General features: G+C 49.1%; 1 protein-coding gene across 1 annotated transcript; it reads left to right on the top strand.

Moving 5' to 3' along the window:
* Positions 1-27609, top strand: LOC146356755 (vomeronasal type-2 receptor 26-like). The gene is made up of 7 exons (XM_084830285.1): positions 1-7; positions 907-1031; positions 1181-1443; positions 4920-5057; positions 6772-7063; positions 25074-25200; positions 26699-27609. The coding sequence occupies exons 1-7, from the start codon at positions 1-3 to the stop codon at positions 27607-27609; spliced, it is 1863 nt and encodes a 620-aa protein (XP_084686411.1).
* Positions 27610-27916: the final 307 nt, after the last annotated feature.

Here is a 27916-nt window from a genome sequence, read left to right as displayed (position 1 = left end):
ATGCGAGGTAAGGGGAACAGGGGAGAGATGCATGATGTCTGTCCCCTGTTCCGGGCCTGTCCAGAGCCAGAGGATGGCTGGGGAGGGCGTGACTCCACCTTCTGGCCCTCATCTGCTGCTCTGCAATGCCAGGTCTGTTACCCAGAATCATCCCTCATCCGTGACATGATCCTGGATGAGGGTGCAGACCTGGCATGCATTATGGAGACCTGGCTGGCTGGGGCCGCTGCTCCAACTCTGGTGGTCATGTGCCCAGCCAGTTTTCCGTATGCATAGCAGCCGAGGACTGGGGATCAGGGAGTGGGAGTGGCTCTTATCTACCGGGAGCCCTTGGTCTTCACCAGTCCCCCTCTCCGGAAGACCAAGGTTGCCGAGTGCGTGTACTGGAGGTTGGGCCTGAAGGGCAGGCTGCGGATTCTGCTCACGTACCACCCACCCCACTGCACAACTGACTCCCTGACCGAGGTGCTTGAGGTGGTCTCTGACAGTCTGATGTGCGTGTGCCGTCCCCTAACTTATTGGTGTTGGGAGATTTCAATGTACATTCAGAGGCCATCCTCACAAGGGCACCTCAGGACTTCATGGAGAACATGGCTTCCTGGGAGCTGCAGGCTATTCCAACGGGGCCCACCCATGTAGCTGGTCCTGCGCTAGACCTTGTGTTTGATTCTGGAGAAGTGGGGAGAGATCTGGATGTCGGGGGTATATCATTCATCTGCCCCCTCATTAATCCACGTCAGAAGACGGAGCCCCAAAGGGGAATTTTCATAAATATGTTTTCTCCAGCTGTGCTTGAAGCTGCGTAGAGACTTCAGGATGTTGCAGAGGTGATTCTCTTTCTCCTTATTAATTAATAATAATTGTTATTCTCATGAAAGCTCCTGGCCCTTCACCCCCCCCTCCAAGTCTGCTTTTGGCATAAACATCAGATTCAAGAGCAACATGAGGTGACGTCAGGCATCCAGGTGCAAAGGGACTGGTGCATAAATGCCTCCTGTGCCACAGAGAGCTTGGGAGGAGGGTCAGGGCAGGTGAGGAGGCCTGTGTGGGCCTGAGGCTGACTTCCTGTCATCCCCTTCAGCTGTGAAGCCTTGGCTGGCTGGGCTCCATCTGTCCTGGGAAGCTGCGGAAGCCTCGGTCCTGCAAGGGGGCTTTGGTGTCTTCCATTTCTTCTTATTAGTGGGGAGGAGCAGATGCTACGGCGGAGGCTGTGCCGGGCGTCCCCAGAATGATTCTGCTCTGGCTGCTGCTGCTGCTGCCCCAGGCGGCCTGTGGGACACTCCAGGCCAAATGCCCCTTGACTTTGGAAAGGGGTGGAAGGAACCCAGTCAGTTATTACAGGCCAGGAGAACTCTCCATTGGCGGGGTCATCTCTGCTGAAATGCAGACTTTTTCATTTGCAAGCAATTTCAAGGAGCCGCCTTCTAGCAGCCATCTTTACCAGTAAGTCATCTCTTGTGATTTCATTAGTTCCAATTATGCTTTATTTGCTAGGGATTTCCCCCATTATCTGGTGCCTTCTGCAGGCAAAAGGCTTTTCCACTGTAGTTTTTGGGGGAAGACTTTGCGGGTGCATCAAAAGTAAAGCCCCATCCAGTGCCCAGCCTGCCCTTTTATGTGCTGCAGCTGGCCAGGTTTCTTTGGGGAAATGTAGTGACCTATGATAGGACAATCGGGTCTTTCTGCCATAGCTTTGATGTACAGAACAAAGACCCACTTTTCTTACAAGCCCTGTGAGCAGATGCCACTCCCGCCCCATAGCTGCCAAGCAAGATGGTCGGTGTTGCTGAATGAGTTTGAGCTGCAGCTATTCTGTAGTAAAGGAGGAGTCAGCCAACATGACGGGACCACGAATGGCCGGAAGAGGAAGGACTCCTTCACACAGCGCAGCGTTAAGCCACGGAATTCACTACCACAAGATGCAGTGATGGCCACCAGTTGGGATGGCTTTAAAAGAGGGTTAGACCAATTCCTGGAGGAGATGGCTATCCATGGCTACTAGCCCTGAGGTCCCTGTGCTACCTCCAGGAGCAGAGGCAGCGAGCCTATGTACACCTGTTGCTGCGGAACGTGGTTGGAAGCGTCCCATTGCATCAAATACTAACCTGCAGTGAGGGGTTATTATGCCCGGTGGGAGGAGACTGACAGCCAAGCAAGTCTCCCCCTCTCCCCTCATCTCCTGTCATGGTGTCCATCCCAGGGCCTGTCTCCACAAGCAATTTACTGCAGCTTTGCTGCATTTGGTGGTTGTTCGGGTCACATGACATTGTGGCCAGCCCACAACTGGCATGGAGTTTTGTGCCCCCAAACTGTTTTTCCTGAGACTACTCTTAGTCCGATTGTTTTCCTCACTTCAGCTTGTCTGCACTTCTGTTGCGATGTGCACCAACCCTCTGCATTTACTCTGGCAGGATCGCTCTGCCCAGGGGTGTGTTTTTCACCTGGTATGACCTCACCCCCCCATCAAGGGGTGTTTCCCCAATGTTTTCTGCCATTTTGCACATTTCGCACTACTGCAAAATGGAGTATTTGAAGGGGAGTAGCTATACCCCCTATAGCACTATAGCGCTATCGTGAAATAGCTCTATAGTGAAATAGTGCATTTGTTCAGGAGCAGGTGCTAATGTGCTACTGCAGTTTTAGAGGGAAATAAATAAAAAAATGGGGGGAGTCAGACATAGGTTGGGGAGGGAGGTTCTAACCTACACTGGCCAGAGAAGGGAGAAAGGGCGGAACAAGGCGAGAGTGGGAGGGAGTGGGTGGGTGGGGGGAACAGGCTCACTAAGTGATGATGTGGATGAGACTCCTGGTAGCCACCGAAACAATTCGCGGTACACTCCTGTGTGACCTGCCGAGAGCCTGAGGCTAGCTTTGGGGTAATCCAGGCTTTCGAACTCCAACAAGTTCTGTGGTTAGAAGTTTTTGGAAGCTGCAAGAGTGGTTTGTAAGAGGCCAAAGAAAGAACTCAGCTGCCCCCCCGGGTAAGAAATGTAGGTTTAATGGAGGAATTTTTGGTTTGACGTTGGTTTTGATGAAGTGATGAAATGGGACGTCTTCCAGAGGTCTTGTCAGTAAATAATAACAACTGTTGCACTGACCACAGCAATTGTCCTCGTTGTCTGATAACGAATGCTCTGTATTCGTGTTCTACTGTCACAAGGTTGCCCACTTGATAACTGTTTGGTTCCTTTCTTTGTCATTCGTATGGGCTGTGTTTCGGGAACCTTCTCCTTTTGTTCAGCATGTGGGTTTCCAGCCGACAGCTGGTTGGGCACCGTGAGACCGGAATGCTGGACTAGGTGGGCCCTCGGTGCTCTTCCTGGGTTCATATGTTCTTAAGACTGAATGGAATATGGGATTTTTTTCTCTGGGACAGGCCTATGAATTTAATCACACACTGAAGCAGTATTTATACAAGCTTTATTGCCCATATTTAGAAAGGCTTCAATAATCTGCACTTTGAAATACGCTTATGGCTTATTTGGAAAGAAGTTTCCTTAAAGTTCCATGGGCCCAACATCTCTGTGTTTGCAGGGGGTGGGTATGTGCCACTATTTGTTGTACTGCCCCTTGGATAGAATGAGTACAGGAAGGTATTTATCCAGTTTGTGTGTGTGACAAATTTGTCCTTGCCCAGGGATTCTGTGAGCTTGAATTGTGGTATCCAGCTGTTCCATGACAGCCAGCCACCCACTTCCAGTAAATGTTGGCTATTGGGTGGCATAGAAATGAAATGAATGAATAAATTAATTAATAAATAAAATGAATTCCCGAGAACAACATGCCATCAAGGAAATGACACCATAGCAGAAATCAGGGTAAACTTGAATGTTGAGATTGACACACAGAAATTCTTTTGTAAAGGAATCTGAGATCAGGCGAATCTTTTCATCTTCTACTTCAAAGTTTCCAAGCGATCTTTAGAGTAACACAAAATACGATATAAGAGCACAGACTGCATAGAAAAATGCAAACTGGTTGTAGTAGCAAAACGCATTCCAAAAATTGCTCTGTGAATTGTTTATGGAGCACGCCTAAGACGGGACACGGACGAGCTTCTCCAAAAGGAGCAGAGAAGACAACGAGGACAGGGGCTGTTGCCCTACTTGTTCTCAGGTCTGGATCTCAGATTTATGATTTCTTATGAGCTCTTACATGAAGCTTCAAAAAATGGATCTCAGGAACAGCACTCGTTAGCAATTAGTTATTAGTGCCCCCCCCCCTTCTTACCTATGATTTGCAAGAAGTATGTATATACTGAATATCCTTGTCAGCCCTGGTGCCCAACACATTTCCTTACGTTTCCAGAACAGAATACCCTTCGCATTCTTCTCTGCAGATCTGTTGTCTCACTACTTTAAACATGACGTGTTTTCCAGTTCTATTTGCTTCTCACAATATTTCATGTCATTTTTACTCCTTTTACTCATTTGTGACATGAGCAAAAGATACGAAGAGTAGCACTCATAAGCAGACGTCTTTCTTCAAAACATCTTATCCAACGCACATGTTGCTTTTCCCGATTGGACAGAGGGTCACGTTTTGACCTTGTCTTTCCCATGTTAATTTTAGCCAGTTCAGAGTCAGTGAAAAGTCACAGCATTTTATATGCTTTTGAAATGAAAACTTGTGGCTTATGAGCAATGCAGAGAGCAGTATCTCTGTTTATTTCAGTTGAATATTTGCAAGGCAGTGTATTGGGCAGGCTGGTGCAAGGGTCTTGCGAGAGGCCCAAACTAGAATGCAAGGTTTCATGGGGCAAATATTTGTCACAAAGCGGCTGGTGGCAGCTGGTGAAGCCTCTGCGGGCTGGATGGGGACCTCCCTTGGCCAGATTAGGCCTGTGGGCTAATAAGAACACAAGCAAAGCTGTGCTGGATCAGACCAAGCATCCATCTCTTTCCGTATTCTGTTCCCAGGGTGGCCAGCCAGGTGCCCAGGGCAAACCCAGAGCTGGACACGAGAGCAATAGCACCCTCCCACTCACCTTCCCCAGCGGCCGGTATCGAGGACCTTACTGCCTGTGATGTTGGAGTGAATATACAGCCAGCAGACCAGTAGAAATTCATGATGCTCAGCTGTTTCTCAGCATCTATTTCCCCTCAGCTGTGGGCATGTTTTGGCTGATGCAGCTTCCTTCTGTTGAGGGTTTGGAAGGATGCATGGGTTGTTAAGCTCTTCCTGGTATTTCCTTTCCTAGAGCCAGGCACGGTGATTCTCCTTTAGGCGGCCTCCAATGGGTGGTGAGTCGTGACCTGTGCCACCTTGCACCTGCTGGAAGAGCTCCCTGGTGCCCTGCTCCTCCCTTGGCCAAGGGGAACAAATGAGGAACTACAATATCATTAGATGGGATGCTGGGAACAGAAGCTGTCCCCCGAAACGCATTGCAGTCACTGTGTGAGAGCCTTTCATAGGATGGTGGGCTGTACTGGGTGAACATAGGCTAGGCAGGTTTGCATTTTGTTTTGTCCTTTTACCTGCGTTGTTTCCTTGTTGTCTTTTAGGGCATGCTCCTATGCATGTTTAGATAGGAAAAAAGTCCTACAACTCCCAGTATGGCCCAGCCAGGACTTTTTCTGCCTAAACACGCATAGGATTGCCCCCTAATCTGATGTCTGTAATAAATTCTGTCCCTGATTTGGGAAGTGAGATCAGACCAAACTCACGGGAGGGAGTTGTGTTCCTGTTTCTCTCCCCACACAGCCTAGCGTCTAACCGGAGCCAAAGTCGTGGCTCCTATTAGATAAGGCATCAGTAAACTGATGTTAAATGGCAATCAGGGTGGGTGGGTTAATGTAACCTTAATACATTTAAAGAGGTTTCACCAATTGTCCTTAAATTTGCACGTGCAAGAAAGAACTGTCTCTGTAAGATAACCTGATCATCTTAGGAAGATTGGTTAAAGACTGAGGGAGAAAGGGTGATTAACAGAAGAAAGAGGGGGAAAAACTCCAGCATGCAAAAGTTTGCAAAGCTTGTGTTGCCTACGCTTTGTGCCACGATTTGTGGGAAAACTATGTAATTTACTTTACAGATGGATGTGTTTCAATCCCTTTTTTATTGAAGGTGGCAGAATGGTATTTCCTCTTTAAAAATTCAATTTGCTTTTTTGCAAAATATTTTTTATTTGTATAATGAATGTCTATGGGAGCCTCATAATGCAGAGTGTCGGAATGTTGAGGCATGGGTCAGCACACAGAACAAAGGCGTGAGGCGCCTCACAGCAGGATTCCTCTGGCAATGCTGTGAGGCTCAGGTGCTTCCTCAGGCAATACCGGACCTGGACAACATGGAGCATCTCTGCTGGTCCCAGGCACTCCATCCTCCCAATATGGTTTGGGGAGTGAAAGACCCAGGAAAAGTGCAGGTGCATGGAGGGTAAGTTGTAAGCAAGCACAAGTTGTGACATTGCACAACATCATGACTGTTCACAGGGCACATCAGATAAAGCCTTGGCTTCCCATTTCCTGGCTTTTTGATGATTGAATCTGGGTTACACACTATGAAAGGAGATAAGGAGGGAGGCTGACTGGACTGGTTGTTCATCTCCTCCACCAGGCATGATCACCTCCCAAACTGTCACACTATTGACAGTGTTACCATGTGTGAATTTCTCTAATCGTTTTAAAAAGCCATCCAAGTTGGTGGCCATCACCACATCTGGTGGCAGCAAATTCCGTAGTTTAACTCTGAGCTGTGCGAAGAAGTCCTCCCTTTTATCTGTCTCAGATATGATTATGTTATGGAAATGTCCCTTGTATATTTTTTCAGTAAAGCATTCAGTTATTACTGGAGGATCCTGTCCGTGTTCTTTGCCATTCAGGAGATCAACCAGAATCCCAGGCTCTTACCCAACATCACCCTGGGCTACAACATCCATGAGAACTACTTTGATGAACGAATGACTGCAGATGCCCTATTCAGCCTGCTCTCTGTGGGGCACGCGAATGTTCCCAACTACAAATGTGGAAGGCAGAATCAGCCATCGGCTGTTCTTGAGGGATCTGACTCTGACATCTCCATCCAGATTTCAACCGTGTTGGGCATCTACAAAATCCCACAGGTGGGGATAGAGAGGAATGGGCCAGCCACAAGCTGAGTCTAATTCCACGTTGCAACGGAGTCTAATTTCAGACAACTGAAATGGTGGGCAGTGGATGACCCAGTGAGACTGGGGATATAGTTTTGAAGAGGGTTGCAAGTGATTTGAGAGAGGTTTCCACTGGGGTGTACAATGCCTTCAGCTCTCTGGAAAGCCTACGCCCTGTTGCGACCCGTAGGTAACCGGTGCAGTGCGTTGCTCTGCAGGGTCATTTCGAAGTAAGTCCGGTTGAGTTGAGCAGGATTTATTACTTAGTAAGCGAGTTTAGGATTACAGTCTCAGGCATCTTCTCAGTTCATTTTATGTCAAGAGTAAAAAGGGAGTGGTGGACAAGCAGGCTTGCTGGGTCAAGAAGGGTGTCGTTGAGCGAACAGCACAGAATTAAACTCTGTGGAACTCACTGCCCCAAGGTGCAGTGATGGCCACTAATTTGGACAGCTTTAAAGGGGGATTAGCACATATTTCAACTCTGACTTTAAAGAAAATACACCTTGCCTGTCTTCCTTTCCTTGCCAGGTCAGTTATACTTTTATTTCTCACCTTCTGAATGATAAAGCTCAGTCCCCTTTTTTCTCAGTTCCCGATGGTCCCCAAGGACCAAACTCAGTAATAAGGGATTGCCAGACTGCAGTCCCCTGGTACCAAAGTGCAAAGGTTAAAAAGGGAGTGGTGGACAAGGGTGTTTGCTGGGTTAATGAGCATCAAGGTCAGCCTTTCAAAGCAAAGGACTTGTCTGAACAGCGCACAATTCACCTCTGTGGAACTGACTGCCACCAGGTCTAGGGATTAGGGCTGTGGAAACCTTTGGTGCCGAATCCTCATACCAAAGCAAATCGGGGCACTTCAGGGGTGCCTCCGTGCGAAGCAAATCAGACCAGCACAGAGGCGTTCCGAAGCAATGCGGGTCACCGCCGAAGCGCCTCTGTCCGCCTCAGAGTTTCAGAGCTATTTTGATGCCTTCTGAATAGCCCAGAGGTGGCAGGAAATACTGGTGGGGCAAGTGAGGGGGGGATGGGTAAAGAGGCTGGAGCATGTGCCAGAGGAGGGTGGGAGGGGAAACAGGGCACCATCCCTTCCTGCAGCATCACTCCCAGCAGGACCACAGGGCAGGGATTCTGGGACAAGGCAGTGCAAGCAGTGGTTGGGGCAAGAGCCACCCAACTGGCCCGCCAGGATGGTGCCGCAGCGTCTGTGCAGCGTTACCTGGTGGACCCCATGGCCTCCTGGTTGTCCCGCAGCCAGGTTTGGCCAGACCTGGCTTGAGTGGCCAGGGAAGGACTCTGCTCTCCACCACCGCCGTCCCCAGCGAGAGGGCATTCATGGCAGGCGACGTGGTGACACCCCAGCGCTCCTGCTGGGACGCTGACTGAGTGGAGCCGCTGGTCTTCCCCAGAGTCAGCCTGCCCTGCCGGGATGCCCACCCTCCAGCCCTCGGGCGAGGGAGCGGCACGTCACCCGCCCCGCGGTTGCTCTTCATTTTGGCTGGCTAGTTTTTGTCTTTACTTGGGTCAGGCAGGGAATTACTATTATTATTATTATTAGCACCATCATCATCACCATCACATGATCACGATCACTTTTTGGAAGCCTCTTAGCGGGCTTGTTTTGCTTGTCTCAGGCCCAGTTCCAGTCAGAGCTCGGGCTCCTCCGTCTCAATATGCCCTCGGTGGGCCAGTTTTGCCTGCTTGTCTCCTCCAGGCCCAGTTCCAGTCTGAACTCAGGGCCCTACGTGTTTTATGGTCCCAGCGGAGACATATTTGTCCTCGCTGTACTCGAGGTCCGTCTCTTGGATGCATCTCTGCTTAGGCCGCTTTGGTTCATTGGAGCGGGGATCTTCCACCGGAGCCCCTCTTCCGTCACTGGCAGAACTGGATGGCGCGGCTTCCCCAGGAGAGCTGGCAGGGTCTGTGTATTGTGCATCTGCACCCTGCTGCACCCACGGGTGTCTCTCCGCCAGCGTCTGCCAGCCTGTGCCTGCCCACTGCTCACCCGCCCACAGGAACCAGAGCTGGTTTAATGAGCTGTTCCCAGTTTCACTGTAATGCCCATGTGTACAAGTGGCTGATCTTTCAGACAAGGCTTGCAGGAGCAACCAGGTTGCCTGCCTGCCTGCCTGCCTGGTGCCCAGCGCCCTGTACTTGGTTGGAATATCCGGGCTGGGTGGCTTTGACAAAATCCATGTTGTCGAAGCCAACATGGATTTGTCAAAAACAAGTCCTGCCAGACAAATCTGATCTCATTTTTTGATCAAGTCACCTCCCTTGTAGACCGTGGGAATGCTGTAGACATCATATACCTCGACTTCAGCAAAGCTTTCGACAAAGTGCCCCATGATATCCTGATGAGCAAACTAGCTCGAAGTGGGCTAGATGAAACAACGATCCGATGGATCCACAGTTGGCTACAGAATCGGACTCAAAGAGTGCTTATAAGAGTGATAAGAGTGCTTCTCAATGGGACCTTCTCAAGCTGGAGAGAGGTAACGAGTGGGGTCCCGCAGGGCTCAGTCCTGGGCCCAGTGCTCTTCAACATTTTTATTAATGACTTGGAGGAGGAGGTGCAGGGAATGCTGATCAAATTTGCAGATGACACAAAATTGGGAGGGATAGCTAATACTTTGGAAGACAGAAACAAAATTCAAAGTGATCTGGATAGACTGGAGCGCTGGGCAGAAAACAACAGAATGGCATTTAATAGGGACAAATGCCAAGTTCTGCACCTAGGAAAAAGAAACCAAATGCACAGTTACAAGATGGGGGATACATGGCTCAACCACACTACGAGCGAGAAGGATCTTGGAATTGTCGTCGATCACAAGCTGAATATGAGCCAACAATGTGATGTGGCTGCAAAAAAGGCAAATGCTATTTTGGGCTGCATTAATAGAAGCATCGCTTCCAAATCCCGGGAAGTACTAGTTCCCCTCTACTCAGCACTGGTTAGGCCTCATCTGGAGTACTGTGTCCAGTTCTGGGCACCACACTTTAAGAAGGATGCAGACAAGCTGGAGAGGGTTCAAAGGAGGGCAACAAAGATGATCAGGGGACTGGAAACAAAGCCCTATGAAGAGAGACTGAAAGAACTGGGCATGTTTAGCCTTGAGAAGAGAAGACTGAGGGGAGATATGATAGCACTCTTCAAGTACTTGAAAGGTTGTCACAGAGAAGAAGGCCAGGATCTCTTCTTGATCATCCCAGAGTGCAGGACACGGAATAATGGCCTCAAGTGACAGGAAGCCAGATTCCGGCTGAACATCAGGAAAAACTTCCTGAGTGTCAGAGCAATACGGCAATGGAACCAATTACCTGGGGAGGTGGTGGGCTCTCCCACACTGGAGGCCTTCAAGACGAGGCTGGACAGCCATTTGTCAGGGATGCTCTGACTTGGATTCCTGCATTGAGCAGGGGGTTGGACTCGATGGCCTTGTAGGCCCCTTCCAACCCTACTATTCTATGATTCTATGATTCTATGACACCACGGGCCTATTGCGTATTTGCACCCTGCTGCACCTACGGGTGTCTCTCCCCCAGCCTCCGCCTGGCACATTCCCCAGCTTCACATCCCGATGAGTAACGCAGGGAATAGTGCTACTCCCTTCCCTGCCCTTCGGCATGCAGGGAGTTCCCTTTCTGGATCTGCTTTTCCTTTGCTCTTGCTGTTTGCCCCGGGCAGTCAAGCCCGTCACCCCTCATGGTCTTCCCCTGTTACAGAATATGCCGGGCTTGGCTTTGGCTTCTTGGCAGGATTGGCTTTGGTTTGCTTCACCTTCCTGGCCCCAGCCGCTCGTCCAGAGATGCCCTGCTGGGCAAGGCATTGTTGTTCTGTTTACACACACAGGCCGCTCTTCCGTACAGAATATGCCCTGGTGGTCAAAGTATTATTTAAGCCTCTAATCTGGCCTCAGGCCGGCCCAGTCCTGACAACTATGATACACCCTCTTGGACCCACGGGTTCTCCGCCAGCCTCTGTTCTCAAGTCAACCATTCCTTAGTAGTTTTCCCTCCCTCCCTCCCTCCCTCCCTCCCTCTTTCTTTCTTTCTTTCTTTCTTTCTTTCTTTCTTTCTTTCTTTCTTTCTTTCTAGATCCTTTATTAAAAAACTATACTCACACACACACACACTATATATCTATATCTATATCTATATATATATATATATATATATCTATATACACACACACACACATACACATATACATACACACACACACACACACACACACACACGCATTCCCAAGTTCCATGTATGAGCTTTTTAACCAAAGCAACTTTAATATAAAATATAAATATCAATATAATGGGTTCAAGTTACAGGAAGCCAGATTCTGGCTGAACATCAGGAAAAACCTCCTGACGGTTAGACCAATGCGACAATGGAACCCATGACCTAGGGAGGCGCTGGGCTCTCCCACACTGGAGGCCTTCAAGACGAGGCTGGACAGCCACCTGTCAGGGATGCTCTGACTTGGACTCCTGCACTGAGCAGGGGGTTGGAGTCGATGCCTTGTAGGCCCCCTCCAACCCTACTGTTCTATGATTCTAGCGTCAGCAAAGCAGCCTGGCGAGCCTGGGTTTGTTCTGATAACTGCACGCATCCCTGGAGGTCAGCGCTCATTGGCATGTATTAGCTCTAGAATGATCACAGATCCCGCTTGGCAGGGTTGCTGTGTCTTCTTGCCTCTCAGAGAAGACAACTGAGAGCCTGAGGTCATTGACTGTAATTCTGAATTGGAAAGTACCAGGGGAAAGGGGTGATTTGCACTTCAAAGAAACCTTCAGCAGAGATTAGGGATAGTGACCTCCTCCGAATCACCGCTTAAACTTCTCTGATTTTAAGTGCTTTGCTTTGAGATTTTGAGAGCAGCACATTTTATCTGTGCCTACCACAAAGCCTCTGGGGCAAAACTGTCTGAAATTTGGCAGGTGGCGCCCCCCCTGTGGGAGCTGAAAGGTCCCCAAATGTCACGCATCTCTGTGGAAATAGTGAAAAGTTACAGCTCTTGGTTTTGAGAGCTTTTGTTGGGAAAAAATAGATTTCACCTGCACTTAGCAGAAAAACACCTGGGCCAAACAGTCTGAAATTTGGCAGGTGGGACCCCCCCCCTATGGGGCTGACAGGGGGCTGAATTCCATTGGGGAATTCTCCAAATTCCATTTGTCTATCATAAAAACTGAAAGTGTTACAGCCATTTCTGTTTTGCTTTGCTAATCAAAGGGAAAATGTCATATCAGAATGATTCAGATATCCGAACCTCGCTTCGGATGCAAATCCAAGTGAAGCAGATGGGGCCCAAATTTGTCCGAGGCAAAGTGGGGCTGCTTTGGAAGGTCTGAAGCACGACCTGAAGCAAAGCGGGGGTGGGGTCCGTGCACAGCCCCAGTAGTGATGGACACTAGGACTGTGCACTGCTTCCGCCTGAGGCCTCAATCCCAAGTTGAAGCGGGCCGCTTCGGGTCACTTTGAGCCCCTGCCGAGGCAAAGCGGAGGGGGCCTGAAGCGACCCGGAGTTCGTCAGGGGCGCTCCAAAGCATTCGGTGCGCTTTGGAGCTTCAGCCCTGCCGGCCCAGCCCCCCCACGCCTCCAGGTCCTTACCTGAGCCGCCTTCTCTGCCACTGCCACCATTTCTTAAAAATGGCAACTCCCTGAAGAAGAGTTGCCATGTGGCCAGGCCTCAGGAGCTGGGGTGGCAGCGGGTGGCAGCGGAGATGTAAGGCCCAGGCAAGGAGCGTGGGGGCGTCAGGGGGGGACCCGAAGTGGGGTTCGTGATCCGAATCCCGAATCGGGTCGCCCCTCCCAAATCTGCACAAGCCGAATCAGGCCCACCTCCGAAGCCGCAAAGCGGCTTCCGAGTCAGATCGGGCGGTCCCTGCACAGCCCTCATGGACACTAATACACATGTCTTTAAAGCGGTGTCAACAAATACTTCAGCTCTGATCTGACACAAAATACAACCTTGATGTCCTCCTTTCCTTGCCAGGTCAGTTATACTTTTATTTCTCATCTGCTGAATGATAAAGCTCAGTTCCTCTTTTTCTACCCGATGGTCCCCAAAGACCAAACCCAGTACCAGGGGATTGCCAAAGTGCTCCTGCATTTCAGGTGGACCTTGGTTGGTCTCGTCGCTTCGGACACGGAGAATGGAGAGAGGTTCATGAGGACTTTGATGGCTGAGCTCACCAGGAACCGTCTTTGTGTTGTTTTCACACAAAGATTCTCCAGAATGATGAGCGCAAACCAAATGGAGATCCATCCGGCTTCATTTCAGGAATCGGGAGACGTCAATGTTTTTGTTTATTGTGCAGATACCAGCTCCTTCTTGAACGGAATGTACTTTATACAAGAGTATGGTGATTACTTTACCAACCCCAGGGCTGGAACAGTCTGGATCATAACAGCTGTGTGGGACTTCACCTTGGAATTGATGACTCATATACCTTCCCCACGCATCCATGGTATATTTTCCTTCCTTATCGAGAAAAATAAAAGGGAACCATATGAAAATTTTTGGCGCTTTTCTTCTCTTATCAAGCAGTTTGTTGGGAAAGCATTTGAGTGTTCATACTCAAAGCATGCGTTGTCTGTGAAGGGCTGGACAAGATGCACGGAGAAGGAGAGACTGGAGGCCCTGCGCCCAGAGGACATGGAGATGATCCTGTCTCTTGACAGCTACCTCATTTACAACACGGTCCAGGCTGTGGCCCGTGCCTTGGATGCCGCTTCTTCCTCCAGATCCAAGAGGAGGGTGGTGGAGGGTGGAGGCAGGCTGGACGTTCAGGGGCTGCAGCCATGGCAGGTATTCCCTTTCCCATCCCGGATATCTCTGAGGAACATGGTGATCAATTGTTCACTTCCAGAATGGGTGTCTTGGAATTGGACTCCAATGACCAATGTAGTAGTGTGTGAAATGCTGTGTATTTGTGGAGCAAACCCAACTGAGAAACCCCCTGTGCTGCTCCCTCTCTGGGCCCCCAAGACCGGCCTCTGAGGACGCCGTTCAGCTGGTCTGATCCCCAGCAGTGGCTCCGCCCCCCTGTGCCTGCGCAGGCCCTTCCCTCTCCTCCCCCACGGGAGTCGGCCATCTTGCTGCCTCTGGCTGATCCTTCCTGCCTCCAGCTGGGCTGCCACTTTGGCACCTCCCCGGCTATACTATAGCACCCCCTCCCTCTGCAGGCTCCCTCTTTGGCTGCGGGAGCCTGAATAAGCACGTGGGGACTCCGTGGGCCTTCGCCTAACTCCATCCGGCCCCTCCTTCGCCTGCGCGAGTGGGTGTGTTCCTGCAGCTTATAGGAAGGATCTGTTTGGCTGATGTGGGAGGGAGGAACAGTATTGATTATTGATTATTACAGTGGCTTTTCATACTGTGTCATCTGGCACTTTTCTCCATTGTGGGCAATTGAACTTAGCTTTCTAAAAACTCTAGATAGCAGTGGTTCTCTCTGTTTTTATATAGTGCAGAGAATAGTTGTCTGCTGGGAGCATTTTTAAAAACCCTCTGGACCATTTGATGATGCATGAGCCAAGATATTCAGAGAACAGTCAAGCACATTCTGATCGCGTGTCTGACCGTGTATACAGTCAAGCATTGAGCAGGGGCTTGGACTTGATGGCCTTGTAGGCCCCTTCCAACCCTACCATTCTACGATTCTATAAGTTCTCCTTACAACCAGATACCATCTAGAGCCAGTTCAAAACTTCACTCAGATGTAGGTCATACAGAACTCTGGTTCGTAAGAAGCCCTCTCCCAGACAAAATTCAGTCTTTTTGTCTTTTCCTCCAAAGTAGTAGCATCACAGTACTAAATACAAGGCCTCATGCATGCAGAAATTCAAACGCATGAGAACATCTAACATCGTTCGTAAACAAGGCTTCAAAGCAGAGTCAAGTACATTTGGTTGTTCTCAGTGATAATCCATATCTTAACTTACATATTTATGGTCTCCAGTGAGGCCTCTTGGTCACTCATTTGATGGCTCACCTTGTTAGATAAAAAGTTCTTGCTTCTGGTTGAAAGAAAGGATGCCAGGCAGGCAGCAGTGGATCCAACACTATTTTATTAGTCGTTTTGCAAAACGGGTGCAGAGCAGTCTGGACCCCGAGCTAAGCATGCACAAATCTTTTATACCCCCCCCCTTTACAATTTTCTGTTAGCCGCAAGACATGTCAACTGACTGAGCCGTTAGCTGACTCATTAGAGTGCGACTGTGTCAACATGTTTATTTCTGATTATGCTTATGTGACTGTCTCGCTAGACTTCCCCTTTTTCTAACAATTCCCTCCTTTAAGTCTTTACTCATGTCTTAAAGCGGAGTTTCTTTGTCTGTGCAGTAAAGCAAAAGCATTTGTTTTGACAGGGCAGTTTCAATTAACTGCTGGGATTTATAGACAAGAGGCGATTGTGGCTCCTGGATGGCTTCTTTGCCTGTGTCCCTGGCAGCTTCCGGGGGGCGGGGGGGGGGTGCCAGGGAGCAGGGGACTGTTGCCTGTGACCTCCTGTTCTTTCCGGGTGACAGGAGGAGGCAGGGGTTATCTAAATGGCTTTAACCGGCTGCAATGTGTCCATTTGCTAGAACCTACAAGTTTCACACATGAATGGCTGGTTGGTCCCACCAGGTAGGCCCTTCTCACCCTTCTTTTAGAGCTTCTTTATTCTACTTTTTCAACAACACTTTGTCTCTCGGCTGGAAGAGATGGATGGGAGCATCTAGCGGCAACCTCTGGAATGGGACGGAGTAAGCTCGTAGCTGTGAAAGAACAGACTATAGAGAAGTCAACTGGCCCCTCAACATCTGATCCCCCATTTCCCACTTGACTTCTTCCCTCCTTCCGCAGTGTACCCGGGGCGGGAATCTAAACATTAGCTCAAACGGGGACAACTTTATGTCTTTTCTTGGCATTCTTTGAAGCTTTGTTAGAGCTATTGGCAAAGCCTCAATCTAAGTAAGCTTTACCCCTTGCTGGAGCTTGGTTAGGGTCTCCTTGAGACTCCGATTAGTTCTTTTAACCTGTCCACTCGCCTGGGGTTTCCAGGGGCAATGTAAGTGCCACTTTACCCCCAGAGCTCGTGCCAGTCCTTGCGTAACAGCTGAGGTGAAATGTGAGCCCTGGTCGGACTCTACAACCTCAGGCAGGGAGAACCGGGGCATCACCTCCTGTAACAACTTAGCAACTACAGTTTTTGCTTGACAGTTTCTGCATGGGAATGCTTCTACCTACCCCATCATTTGACACACTATTACAAGCAGATATCTGTAACCCCTACACGGTGGCATTTCAGCAAAATCAATCTGCACCCTCTGGAAGGGATAATGCGCCCATGGTCACCCTCCCCTTGGTGGAGGGGGTGCCCTGGGGGAATTAATTTTCTGGCAAACCTCACATGTTGCTGCTAATCGATGGGCGCGTACAGTTAGGCCAGGAGAGACGAACAGCCTCTTGCAATAGTCAGTCATGGCTGATGCCCCAGGATGTCCAAGAGAGTGATGCACTTGCTCTAAGATAGCTCCCTGAAGGGTCTGTGGTAGGAGCAGTCTCCCATCTGTCATCTGGATCCATCCGTCGCCACAGGGACTTACTCTGTGTTCTTGCGCCATCTGTAACTTGGAAGGGGAGTATGTGGGGGCTCCTCTCTTCTGGGTAAGATGAGAAATGTCCCTTGGATTCTTTCCTTGGCTGCCCTCTTTGCAGCCTTATTTGCCCTTAAGCAACTTGGTCAGCCTCTTGCCACGACATCAAGGACCTTGGAGTAATATCCCACCGGCCTCCAGGAGGGGCCCTTTCGCTGGCAAAGTACTCCCGAGGCTACGCCTTTATTCTCATGCACATAGAGTCTAAATGGTCGACTGGGATTCGGCATGGCCAGGGCAGGTGGCGACACAAGGGCAGCTTTGAGACTGAGGAAAGACTTATTCATTTTTTTAGTCCATTTCCATTTATCTAATTTATCTTTTTGCAGCGCCTCATACAGCGGTCGCGCCGTTTCCCCATCCATGTAGACAAGAGGGTGGGCAGCTGGCTGGGGTTGAGGCACATGGAGATCCACCCAGGAGGAGATTTTACATCCCACAGAGTTGCGTCAGGGCAGGGCCCCTAGAGGTCTTCATCACCAGTGCCCTCAAAGGCGTAGTTGCCATGGAAGTTGTTGGCCCCAATGTCAGCAGAAGAGCTGGAATGGCTGATGGCACGCAGACTGACGGAGCCCAGTTTGCTCGAGACCTTTGCAATAGACTCCCTGCTTGCATCAGGAGAATCCAAAAGAGGGGGAGCCGTACTTCTATCCTTCCGTCAGAAGTGAAAGCAATCTCAATTTGGAGCTTAGTCAATAAGTCCCTTCTTAACAATGGCACCGGACAGGAGGGGTTACAGACAAAGGCATGTTCTAGGTGTGTTTTCTCAACCTTGGTGAGCAACGGACAAGAAAGGGGCACTCGGGTTGCCCTTCCCTCAACCCCCATTATGGTGGTAGATCCCCCACTTCCCGTTGGTGGTTGGCTAAGGGGGGAGGATGGACAGGGCGGCCCCTGTATCTACAAGGGCATCGTAGGAGCGGCCCCCAACTTTAATTTTGACTATGGGGTCCCGTCTTGCCTCAGAGACGGCTAAGAAGGGGCCAGGCCCCGGTCTGTCTTAGTCTCTTTCTTGTTTATGCAAAATCCTTTCTGCCCCCCCCTCGCACCCTCCTCTCTCTCTTTTTGCTTCAAGGCTTCATAGTCACGCTTCTAGTGCCTAATTTTCTTACAGAAGGCACACTGGTCTCTTCTCAGTGAGGACCCCTTCCTCCCTCCTTTTCGTCTCTTTTTAGCTCCTCCTTTGTCGGGTCTGAGAACCACAGCGAGGAGTTTTGCTTGCCTCTTGTCTTTCATAAACTTTTGAACTACCTCTAGTAAAACACTTAGGTCAGCCGCCAATCCTCTCTCAACTTTCTGCAACTTCTTTCTGATGTCTTGGCAACTATTTCCCACGAACTGAGTCGTGAGAATCTTTAAATTATTTGGGTCATTCAAGTCAATATCAGTATACTTGGCGAAGGCTTCCCTTAGCCTTTGGAGGAACACGGCAGGAGGTTTGTTTTTGTCTTGGTTTAAAGTCAGGACTTCTTGCAAATTGTAGCTAGGCCCCCTTTTGTCTCTCCGCCCTTTTCGGGGGCCCTTTCCTGTGACGAGGGTCTCCATGTGTCCTCTAGTATTTCTAACTTTTTTCAAGGGAATTTAGACGATCTTGCAAAGTGTCCTGGAACTCAACTAGAGGGACGGGGTCCTCTGGCACCACTTCGCGAGAGGTGTCCTCCTCGGGTGCATTTGGCCGCCGAGTGGGCTCCTCAGGAGATGGTGGTGCATGTAATGGGCGCGGTCGTCTGGTGACGGCTGTCCCATAGGGAGGAGGAAGCAGTGGGTCCTCCGGTGCCGTGGCCATGACCCTAGGTGGCCCTTTCTTTGTTGGTTTCTTATTGACCACCACAGGAAGGGCTAGAGACATGCATTTGACAACTCACAGAGCGGGCTTGCCACCAAGGGGTACGCAGGTCGCCCATGAATCAATATAGGAGAACTGGTCTCAACTTCCCCTTTGTGTTACTATTATACGCACAACAGATACCAAGGTTGGGTCAAAAGACCCCTCGGGTGGCCATTTGGTTCTAATACCGGCCATTCCCAGGCACAAAGAAGGACAAGGCAATCCTTTGTCATCTTAGTTCCATAATCTTGCTTAAAATGTGACCAATTGCGCAAACAACACTCTAAGGGCATAGGGGACTCTTCTTCAGGCTTGGATTGGGACCCGCCCATGACGGTGATAATTTCAATCAACAAGTCTCGCGCTTCGCCCTCCTCTGACCCAGCCCATCGCCAGGGTAGGGAAATGCAGATCGGGGCTCCTCACTCGCTTCGCCCGTAGGCGTCTCACGCAAGCACAAACACACCACCGTCCCGCGTTTATCCCCTAATGTAAGCTGTTTCACTTACCCCAAAGGCCTCTTCTGTCCCGCCCGCAGCTGCGTCCAGCTGCTTTATTGATCCACTGCCGGTGCCTAAAAAGAGTGATCATGTCTCCCTCTTCCTCTGGCGTTGGTCCCCAAGCGCCTTCACCGCCGCCGACTTGAGGAGAAGGCAGTGTAAAACAACCGCCTGTGGCCACTTCTCCTCCGCGGGCCCTCACGGCACCAAATTGTTAGATAAAAAGTTTTTGCTTCTGGTTGAAAGAAAGGATGCCAGGCAGGCAGCAGTGGATCCAACACTATTTTATTACTTGTTTTGCAAAACGGGTGCAGAGCAGTCTGGACCCTGAGCTAAGCGTGCACAAATCTTTTATACCCCCCCCCCTTTACAATTTTCTGTTAGCCGCAAGACATGTCAACTGACTGAGCCGTTAGCTGACTCATTAGAGCGCGACTGTGTCAACATGTTTATTTCTGATTATACTTATGTGACTGTCTCGCTAGACTTCCCCCTTTTCTAACAACCTGACCTAATGACTTAACGAGACTCGACTAATTGATGGTCCTAAACCAAACATTGACACCTCCTGATCTGGATTCCTTTCTAAGCCATCAAGGGATCTATCTCAAATCGCCTGGTACATCTGGCAAAGCTCAGAGCTAAGACGTTGTGATCACTCTTGGGTCAGAAGCCTGTACTGGGTGATATGAGGCCTTAGCATTTTTAATCCCAAAATTCTGTTGGAGGCATTTAATTATAGAATTTCCTAATCGAGCAGCAGGGGGAAGACCATGCAGATGTGAAAGATTTGCCTGATCTGCCACAATACTAAAAATATAATCTATATAGTGCAATCCTATATATGTCTGCTCAAGAGAGCCTTACTCCCAGTTAAGAGTAAATGCTCACTTATTTGGGGATGTCCCATTATATTTAATAGAGCATTTACCTGAATCGACATGTACTGTATAAGAATGCATTGTCTAACGGACAGTTCGCTGCCTTTTTATGGTGCCCAAAATGTACCCGAGGAAATCACCAGTCGGACTTTGCCTGAGGGTCAAGCCCAGGCCACATTTGCAGAATTCTGCTTAGGATGCAAACAGAAGTTTCTGTGGAATGCTAATCTCTAGAAAACAGAGAACAGACAATAAAAGTTTAGCTGTAGCTCCACAAACTGTTAAAGCAGAAAGGGGGGCGGGGGGATTCAGGAATGAAACCAGGTGTGTTGTGAAGGGTAAGAGAAAACCAGCCCCTTGAGTGTGGAAGCAGCCCTGAGTCATGGGAGATTCCAGGGTGAACTGAGATGCTGAATGTGGGTTTGCTTTGTACTAAATGCTGGTGTTCCTTCTGACATTGTAGTTTCACACTTTCCTGAGGAACCCCCAGCATTACAACGCTTCCATCCTGGACGGAGCGTATTTGGACGGGAACGGAGAGCTGGCAGCCGACTTTGACATCGTGAACTGGGTGGTGTTTCGCAATGCATCTGCCATTAGAGAGAAATTTGGGACGATGGAAAGGCGGGGATCCACAGACCGAAAGCTCACCTTCAACCAGGATGCCCTTGTGTGGCCCAAGCGTCTCCACAAGGTGGGGGAAATCATCTCTTTTATCACATCAGATAAACTCCCATAACTGTAATATCATAGAATCATAGAATAGTAGGGTTGGAAGGGGCCTACAAGGCCATCGAGTCCAAGTCCCTGATCAAGGCAGGAATCCAAGTCAAAGCATCCCTGACAGATGGCTGTCCAGCCTCGTCTTGAATGCCTCCAGCGTGGGAGAGCCCACCGCCTCCCCAGGTAATTGGTGCCATTGTCATATTGCTCTAACAGGACGTTTTTCCTGATGTTCAGCCGGAATCTGGCTTCCTGTAACTTGAGCCCATTATTCCGTTTCCTGCACTCTGGGATGATTGAGAAGAGATCCTGGCCTTCCTCTCTTTGTCAGTCTTTCGAGTACTTGAAGAGCGCTATCCTATCTCCTCTCACTCTTCTCTTTTCAAGGCTAAACATGCCCAGTTCTTTCAGTCTCTCCTCACAGGGCTTTGTTTCCAGTCCCCTGATCATCTTTGTTGCCCTCCTCTGAACCCTCTCCAGTTTGTCTGCATCCTTCTTAAAATGTGGTGCCCAGAACTGGACACAGTACTCCAGATGAGAATAGACAGTGGTTCTGAGAGTTCTTCTGCCAGTTCCTTTATGACTCTAGGATGCAGTTCATCTGGCCCTGGAGATCTGAACTCATTCAAAGGAATTAGGTGTTCCTTGACCATATGCCTATCGATCTCAAGCTGCAATCCTTTTAGCATCCCTCAGTCTCAAGCTGCAATGCTTTTAGCATCCCTCGCTAACCTCAGCTCGTTCTCAGCTTTAGCCTTCCCAACACCATCCCTGCAATTCTGTGCTACCTGCCTGTACTCTTCCTTTGTTGCTTGGCCTTCTTTTCACTTCCTATATGTGTCCTTTTTTGTTTTCAGATCATCTCTAAGCTTTTTGTGAAGCCACATGGGCTTCTTCTGTTGTCTTCCATCTTTTCTTCTTGTTGGAATTGTTTGTGATTGTGTCTTGAGAATTTCCTTTTTTAAAAGCTCCCACCCATCTTGGACTCCTTTTCTCACTAGCATTGCTTGCCATGGGACCTTACTGATCATTGTTCTGAGTTTATGAAAATCAGCTTTCCTAAAATCCAGGGTACGCGTTTGACTACACTCGGCTTTTGCTTCCCTTAGAACCAAGAACTCAAGTACAACATGGTCGCTTTCCCCCAGAGTTCCTGTAACTGCTACTTTATCCACTAAGTCATCTCTGTTGGTTAAGATCAAGTCAAGGATAGCCGATCCTCTCGTCCCTTCCTCTACTTTCTGTAGGAGGAAGTTATCTGCCACACAAGTCAGGAATTTCATGGAGGGGCCATGTTTTGCAGAATCTGTCTCCCAACAAATATCGGGGAAATTGAAGTCCCCCATTACTACTACATCATCCAGTAGGATCCAGTTTAAAGTCCTCCTGATGAAGTTTTTCATGCTGTGGCCAAACACAAAGAATAAAAGGAACCTGGTGGTCGGAGTCTACTACCGGCCACCCAACCAAGGAGAAGACGAGGATGAAACTTTTGAAAAGCAAATAGCCAATGTTTTAAGGAAGGGTGATGTAGTAGTCATGGGGGACTTCAATTTCCCCGATATTTGTTGGGAGACAAATTCTGCAAAACATGGCCCCTCCAGGAAATTCCTGACTTGTGTGGCGGATAACTTCCTCCTACAGAAAGTAGAGGAAGGAACTAGAGGATCGGCTCTCCTTGACTTGATCCTAACCAACAGAGATGACTTAGTGGATAAAGTAGCAGTTACAGGAACTCTGGGGGAAAGCGATCATGTTGTACTTGAGTTCTTGGTTCTAAGGGAAGCAAAGGCTGAGTGTAGTCAAACGCGTACCCTGGATTTTAGGAAAGCTGATTTTAATAAACTCAGAACAATGATCAGACAGGTCCCATGACAAGCGACGCTAACGGGAAAAGGAGTCCAAGATGGGTGGGAACTTTTAAAAAAGGAAATTCTCAAGGCACAATCCCAAACAATTCCAACAAGAAGAAAAGGTGGAAGACAAGAGAAGAAGTCAATGTGGCTTCACCAAAAGCCTAGAGATGACCTGAAAACAAAAAGGGACACATATAGGAAGTGGAAAGAAGGCCAAGTAACAAAGGAAGAGTACAGGCAGGTAGCACAGGATTGCAGGGATGGCGTCAGGAAGGCTAAAGCTGAGAACGAGCTGAGGTTAGCGAGGGATGCTAAAAACATAAGAAATGCTTTCTTCAGCTACGTGCATAGTAAAAGGCAGAGGAAAGAAATAGTGGTTCAGCTATTAAATAAAGATGGCAAAATGGTAACCGATGACAAGGAAAAGGCAGAGGTGCTCAATTCTTACTTTGCCTCAGTCTTCTCCCAAAAGAGAGTCTATGACCCCCCTGGCAAAGGTGAAGTACAGGCTGAAGGGGCAGGATTGCAGCTTGAGATCGATAGGCATATGGTCAAGGAACACCTAATTCCTTTGAATGAGTTCAAATCTCCAGGGCCAGATGAACTGCATCCTAGAGTAATAAAGGAACTGGCAGAAGAACTCTCAGAACCGCTGTCTATTCTCTTTGAGAAATCCTGGAGGACCGGGGAAGTGCCAGATGACTGGAGGAGGGCTAACGTTGTCCCTCTCTTCAAAAAGGGCAAAAAGGAGGAACCTGGGAACTACAGACCAGTCAGTCTGACATCAGTCCCTGGGAAAATTCGGGAGCAGATGATCAAGCAATCCATCTGTAAGCACTTTGAAAACAATGCAGTCATTACTCGAAACCAGCATGGATTTGTCAAAAACAAGTCTTGCCAGACAAATCTGATCTCATTTTTTGATTAAATAACTTCCCTTGTGGACTGTGGGAATGCTGTAGACATCATATACCTCGACTTAATATTAACCTCGACATTTAATAGGGATAAATGCCAAGTTCTGCACCTAGGAAAAAGAAACCAAAGGCACAGTTACAAGATGGGGGATACATGGCTCAACCACACTACAAGCGAGAAGGATCTTGGAATTGTTGTCGATCACAAGCTGAATATGAGCCAACCATGTGATGTGGCTGCAAAAAAGGCAAATGCTCTTTTGGGCTGCATTCATAGAAGCATCGCTTCCAAATCCCGGGAAGTACTAGTTCCCCTCTACTCGGCACTGGTTAGGCCTCATCTGGAGTACTGTGTTCAGTTCTGGGCACCACACTTGAAGAAGGATGCAGACAAACTGGAGAGGGTTCAGAGGAGGGCAACAAAGATGATCAGGGGACTGGAAACAAAGCCCTATGAAGACAGACTGAAAGAACTGGGCATGTTTAGCCTTGAGAAGAGAAGACTGAGGAGAGATAGGATAACGCTCTTCAAGTACTTGAAAGGTTGTAACAGAGAGGAAGGCCAGGATCTCTTCTCGATCATCCCAGTAGGGATGTCAGAGAATTTCACCACAAATTTCGGGGAGGCTGAATGCCAGTGCATTTGGCCCCCCGAAATCGGTGGCAAAACGGTTTGCCCCCCCGCCCCCCCCGGGACGGGACTTACCTTCGGCGAATCTTCCTGGCGGCGGCGGCTCCAGTGGCGGTGTGGCGGCAGTGCGGCGGCGGCTGGTCTTCCGACCGGCTGCCGCCGCTGCCATTTCCAATAAAAACAAAAACAAAAAAATGTGATAGGCTACGTAAAGATTTATGTAGCCTATCACGGCTGATTTAAAAGAAAAAAAAAACGCGGAGCCGGCTGGCCAGGATTCGGGGGGGGGAGGGACGGAGCGCCCCCCCGGCCAGAATTTCGGGGGGGAGGGACAGAGCGCCTCCCCCCCACCGTGAATGTCACCCTTCGAAAAGGTAAGTGACTTTCGTACATCCCTACATCCCAGGGTGCAGGACACGGAATAATGGGCTCAAGTGACAGGAAGCCAGATTCCGGCTGAACATCAGGAAACACTTCCTGACTGTTGGAGCAGTGCAACAATGGAGCCAATGGAGGCGGTGGGCTCTCCCACACTGGAGGTGTTCAAGACGAGGCTGGACAGCCACCTGTCAGGGATGCTCTGACTTGGATTCCTGCATTGAGCAGGGGGTTGGACTCGATGGCCTTGTAGGCCCCTTCATCCCTACTATTCTATCAGTCTATGATTGTATGATTGAATTTGGTTACTACTTTGTTTTTGTCCCATTATAAACTTATGGTTTTCTAAATTATTTTTTACTATGTTATTGTACATTATGGTTTACGCCTTCTCTAGAAAAGTGCCCGGCTCACTAATGGGCAATATAGAAATGTAAGACATAAAGACCTCTTCTCATGCCAGCACTCACTCAGTGCAGACCTGGTAACAGGCCTCCAGTGAGGCTGGGTCACAGGCCTCAAGTTGAACCTGTGGCTCGAGGCCATGTTGGGACTTTTCCAACCTTGTCTCTCCTTTCTGTAGACGAATGAGTCCTGACACTTTTTCCTTGATGGTCCTTGTCTCTGTGCTTAGCCCCTGCCACGTTCCAGGTGCGTGGAGAGCTGTCGCCCTGGATTCAAGAAGGTGGTTAAGGAAGGACAGCCTGTTTGCTGCTATGACTGTGCTCCCTGCGCGGAAGGGACCATCTCCACCCAGGAAGGTGGGTGACTCCAAAGGAGAATGCAGTCCCTGGGGAGGTGGGCAAAGATACACCCAGACATTTTCTGTGAAGGTTTTTTAGAGGAATTTCTGGACTTGGATCTTTATTGTGTTGTTTATTATCGGTGTCACAGCAGAAAGGCTCTGTTAAGGCCCTTCAAGAAGCTGAGAACTCTGCTATATTCAGTGATGTTCAGTGGTGGGTCCTTCAAACCTTTATAGAATCAAAACAGGTTGAGCAATCTTTCTGATGTTCTCAGGTACCAGAAGGAAAGGATCATTTTAGATACCCTGGACATGTCAGTAGAAATGGTGAAATCTGAGGGAGAAAGAGCTGCTGAAAGATAAAAAGCACCCCCACCCCCACCCCAGTGTCCAAATTGAGACTGGCAACATTTTTGTAGTTCACACTTTGGAAGAGACCACAGGCAGCATGGTTGGGGAAGGTATCAGATGGGGAAGCCTGTTCTAGAGCATCCTTCCCCAACCTGGTGCCCTCTAGTTGTTCTGGACTTCAATTCCCATCAGTCCCAACCAGCATGATCAATGCTTAGGAATAGTTGGCATCACAGTCCGACACATCTGGAGGACACCAGGTTGGGGAAGGCTGCTTTACAAAAAAAGGGAAGTGGGTGTCCCCAAATTATTTTCCAGCAGTTTTCCACAACCCCACAGTCACCTCTGCAGAGCATCTCCTCCATCCTGTCAACATGGTTTCTCTGCTTTGGGAAGATGAGAATTTCACTTGCATTTTCTGCCTCCCTTGGGAGGAAGTTTGCATGGTGGGGCAAAAAATCCCACCTTCAAGTATAACCTGATGGGATCTGAACTAGCGGTGACCGACTGGGAAAGAGATCTTGGGGTTGTGGTGGACAGCTCAGTGAAGATGTCAACCCAGTGTGCAGTTGCTGCGTGAACAGCAAATTCCATGTTAGGTAAAGTTAGAAAAGGATTTGAGAATAAAACTGCCCATATCTTGCTCCCCCTATACAAATCTATGGTGTGACCACACTTGGAATACTATGTACGGTTCTGGTCACCACACCTAAAAAAAGAGATTGTAGAGCTGGAGAAAGTGCAGAATGGGACAACAAAAATGACCGAGGGGCTGGAGCATCTCCCCTACGAGGGAAGGTTACAAGAGCTGAGACTGCTTTCTTGGAAAAAAAGGCAAGCAAGGTGAGGAATGATAGAGGTCTCCAAAATTATGAACGGTGTGGAGGATGTGGATAGGGGACATTTTTCTTCCTCTCTCAAAATACTAGAACCCGGGGTCATCTATGTAAGCAGTGGAGGCTTAGTGGCATTTTGTAACATTTGAGTTTATTCACAAAATATTCATAAAAATGTAAGAAGACCCCTGCTGGATCAGACCAAAGTCCTATCTAGTCCAGCATTCTGTTCCCACAGGGGCCAGCCAGTTGCCACATTAGAAAGCCCACAAACAGGACACGAGTGCAACAACACCCTCCCACCCATGTTACTCCTGTTCTTTCCAGATGCAGACCATTGCAGCAAGTGTCCGGATGAACAGCATCCAAACCAGGACCAAGATGAATGTATCCCCAAGGTTATAACCTTCCTGTCCTATGAAGAGTATCTGGGGATCTTCCTGGCATCCTTTGCCCTATTCTTGTCCTTAATCACCGGCTTTGTGTTAGGAATCTTCATTAAATTCCTCGAAACCCCAATAGTCAAAGCCAACAACCGGGACCTCTCCTACATTCTCCTCGTCTCCCTCCTGCTTTCCTTCTTCTCCTCCTTTCTCTTCATTGGCCGGCCAAGGAAAGCGACCTGCCTCCTCCGACAAACGGCCTTCAGCATCATCTTCTCCGTTGCCGTCTCTTCACTGTTGGCCAAAACGATCACTGTGGTGCTGGCCTTCCTGGCCACAAAGCCAGGGAACAGGGTGAGGGGGTGGCTAGGGAAGAGTCTGGCCAACTCCATTGTCATTTCCTGTTCCGGTGTCCAAGTTGTCATCTGCACCATCTGGCTGGGCCACTCTCCCCCATTCCCTGACTCTGACATGCACTCCCAGCCTAGACAGATCATCCTGCAATGCAACGAAGGGTCTGTCGCCATGTTCTATGCTGCCCTTGGCTACATGGGCTTCCTGGCTGCCATCTGCTTCACGGTGGCTTTCCTAGCCCGGAAGCTGCCCGGGGCCTTCAATGAAGCCAAGCTGATCACCTTCAGCATGCTGGTCTTCTGCAGCGTGTGGGTGTCCTTTGTGCCCACCTACCTGAGCACCAAGGGGAAATACATGGTGGCCGTGCAGGTCTTCTCCATCTTGGCCTCCAGTGCTGGCTTACTGGGCTGCATCTTTCTCCCCAAGTGCTACATTATTGTACTGAGGCCTAATCTGAATACAAAGGAGCATCTAACAACAAAAACGAAAGAGGGCATATAAGTCTTGGAATTGATTTTAGGGGTGTCATTTAGTAAGTGTCTGCCTCACCCCCCCATGAGTGTTTCAGATAATGTACCCTTTTAAAGTTAATATACTATTATTCTACAATTATATATTCAATTATGTAGAAAAACACACATTCTCTCTCTCTCTCTCTCTCTCTCTCTCTCTCTCACACACACACACACCCCATGACATAAATTGGGCAATTACGATTTAAAACAGAAGTGCTGTAGCACAAATACTGCAACTGGGTAATAAAAAAAAAGACCGTGGGGAGGGGAGGGGAGTTTTAAAAACATGGCCG

Source organism: Heloderma suspectum, chromosome 2 (assembly GCF_057233095.1).
Source record: "Heloderma suspectum isolate Gila_16-S chromosome 2, 16-S_ref, whole genome shotgun sequence".
Taxonomy (NCBI): Eukaryota; Metazoa; Chordata; class Lepidosauria; order Squamata; family Helodermatidae; genus Heloderma; species Heloderma suspectum.
Note: the sequence above shows the minus strand (reverse complement) of the source record. Positions and strands in the feature narration are given on the sequence as shown.

What these genes read in the sequence shown, in the direction of transcription:
- LOC146356755 (XM_084830285.1), top strand. An exon ending in AATATACAGCCAGCAGACCA is followed by an intron (nt 5,058 to 6,771) that starts GTAGAAATTCAT and finishes ATATTTTTTCAG; the next exon opens with TAAAGCATTCAGTTATTACT. An exon ending in GACCATCTCCACCCAGGAAG is followed by an intron (nt 25,201 to 26,698) that starts GTGGGTGACTCC and finishes TGTTCTTTCCAG; the next exon opens with ATGCAGACCATTGCAGCAAG.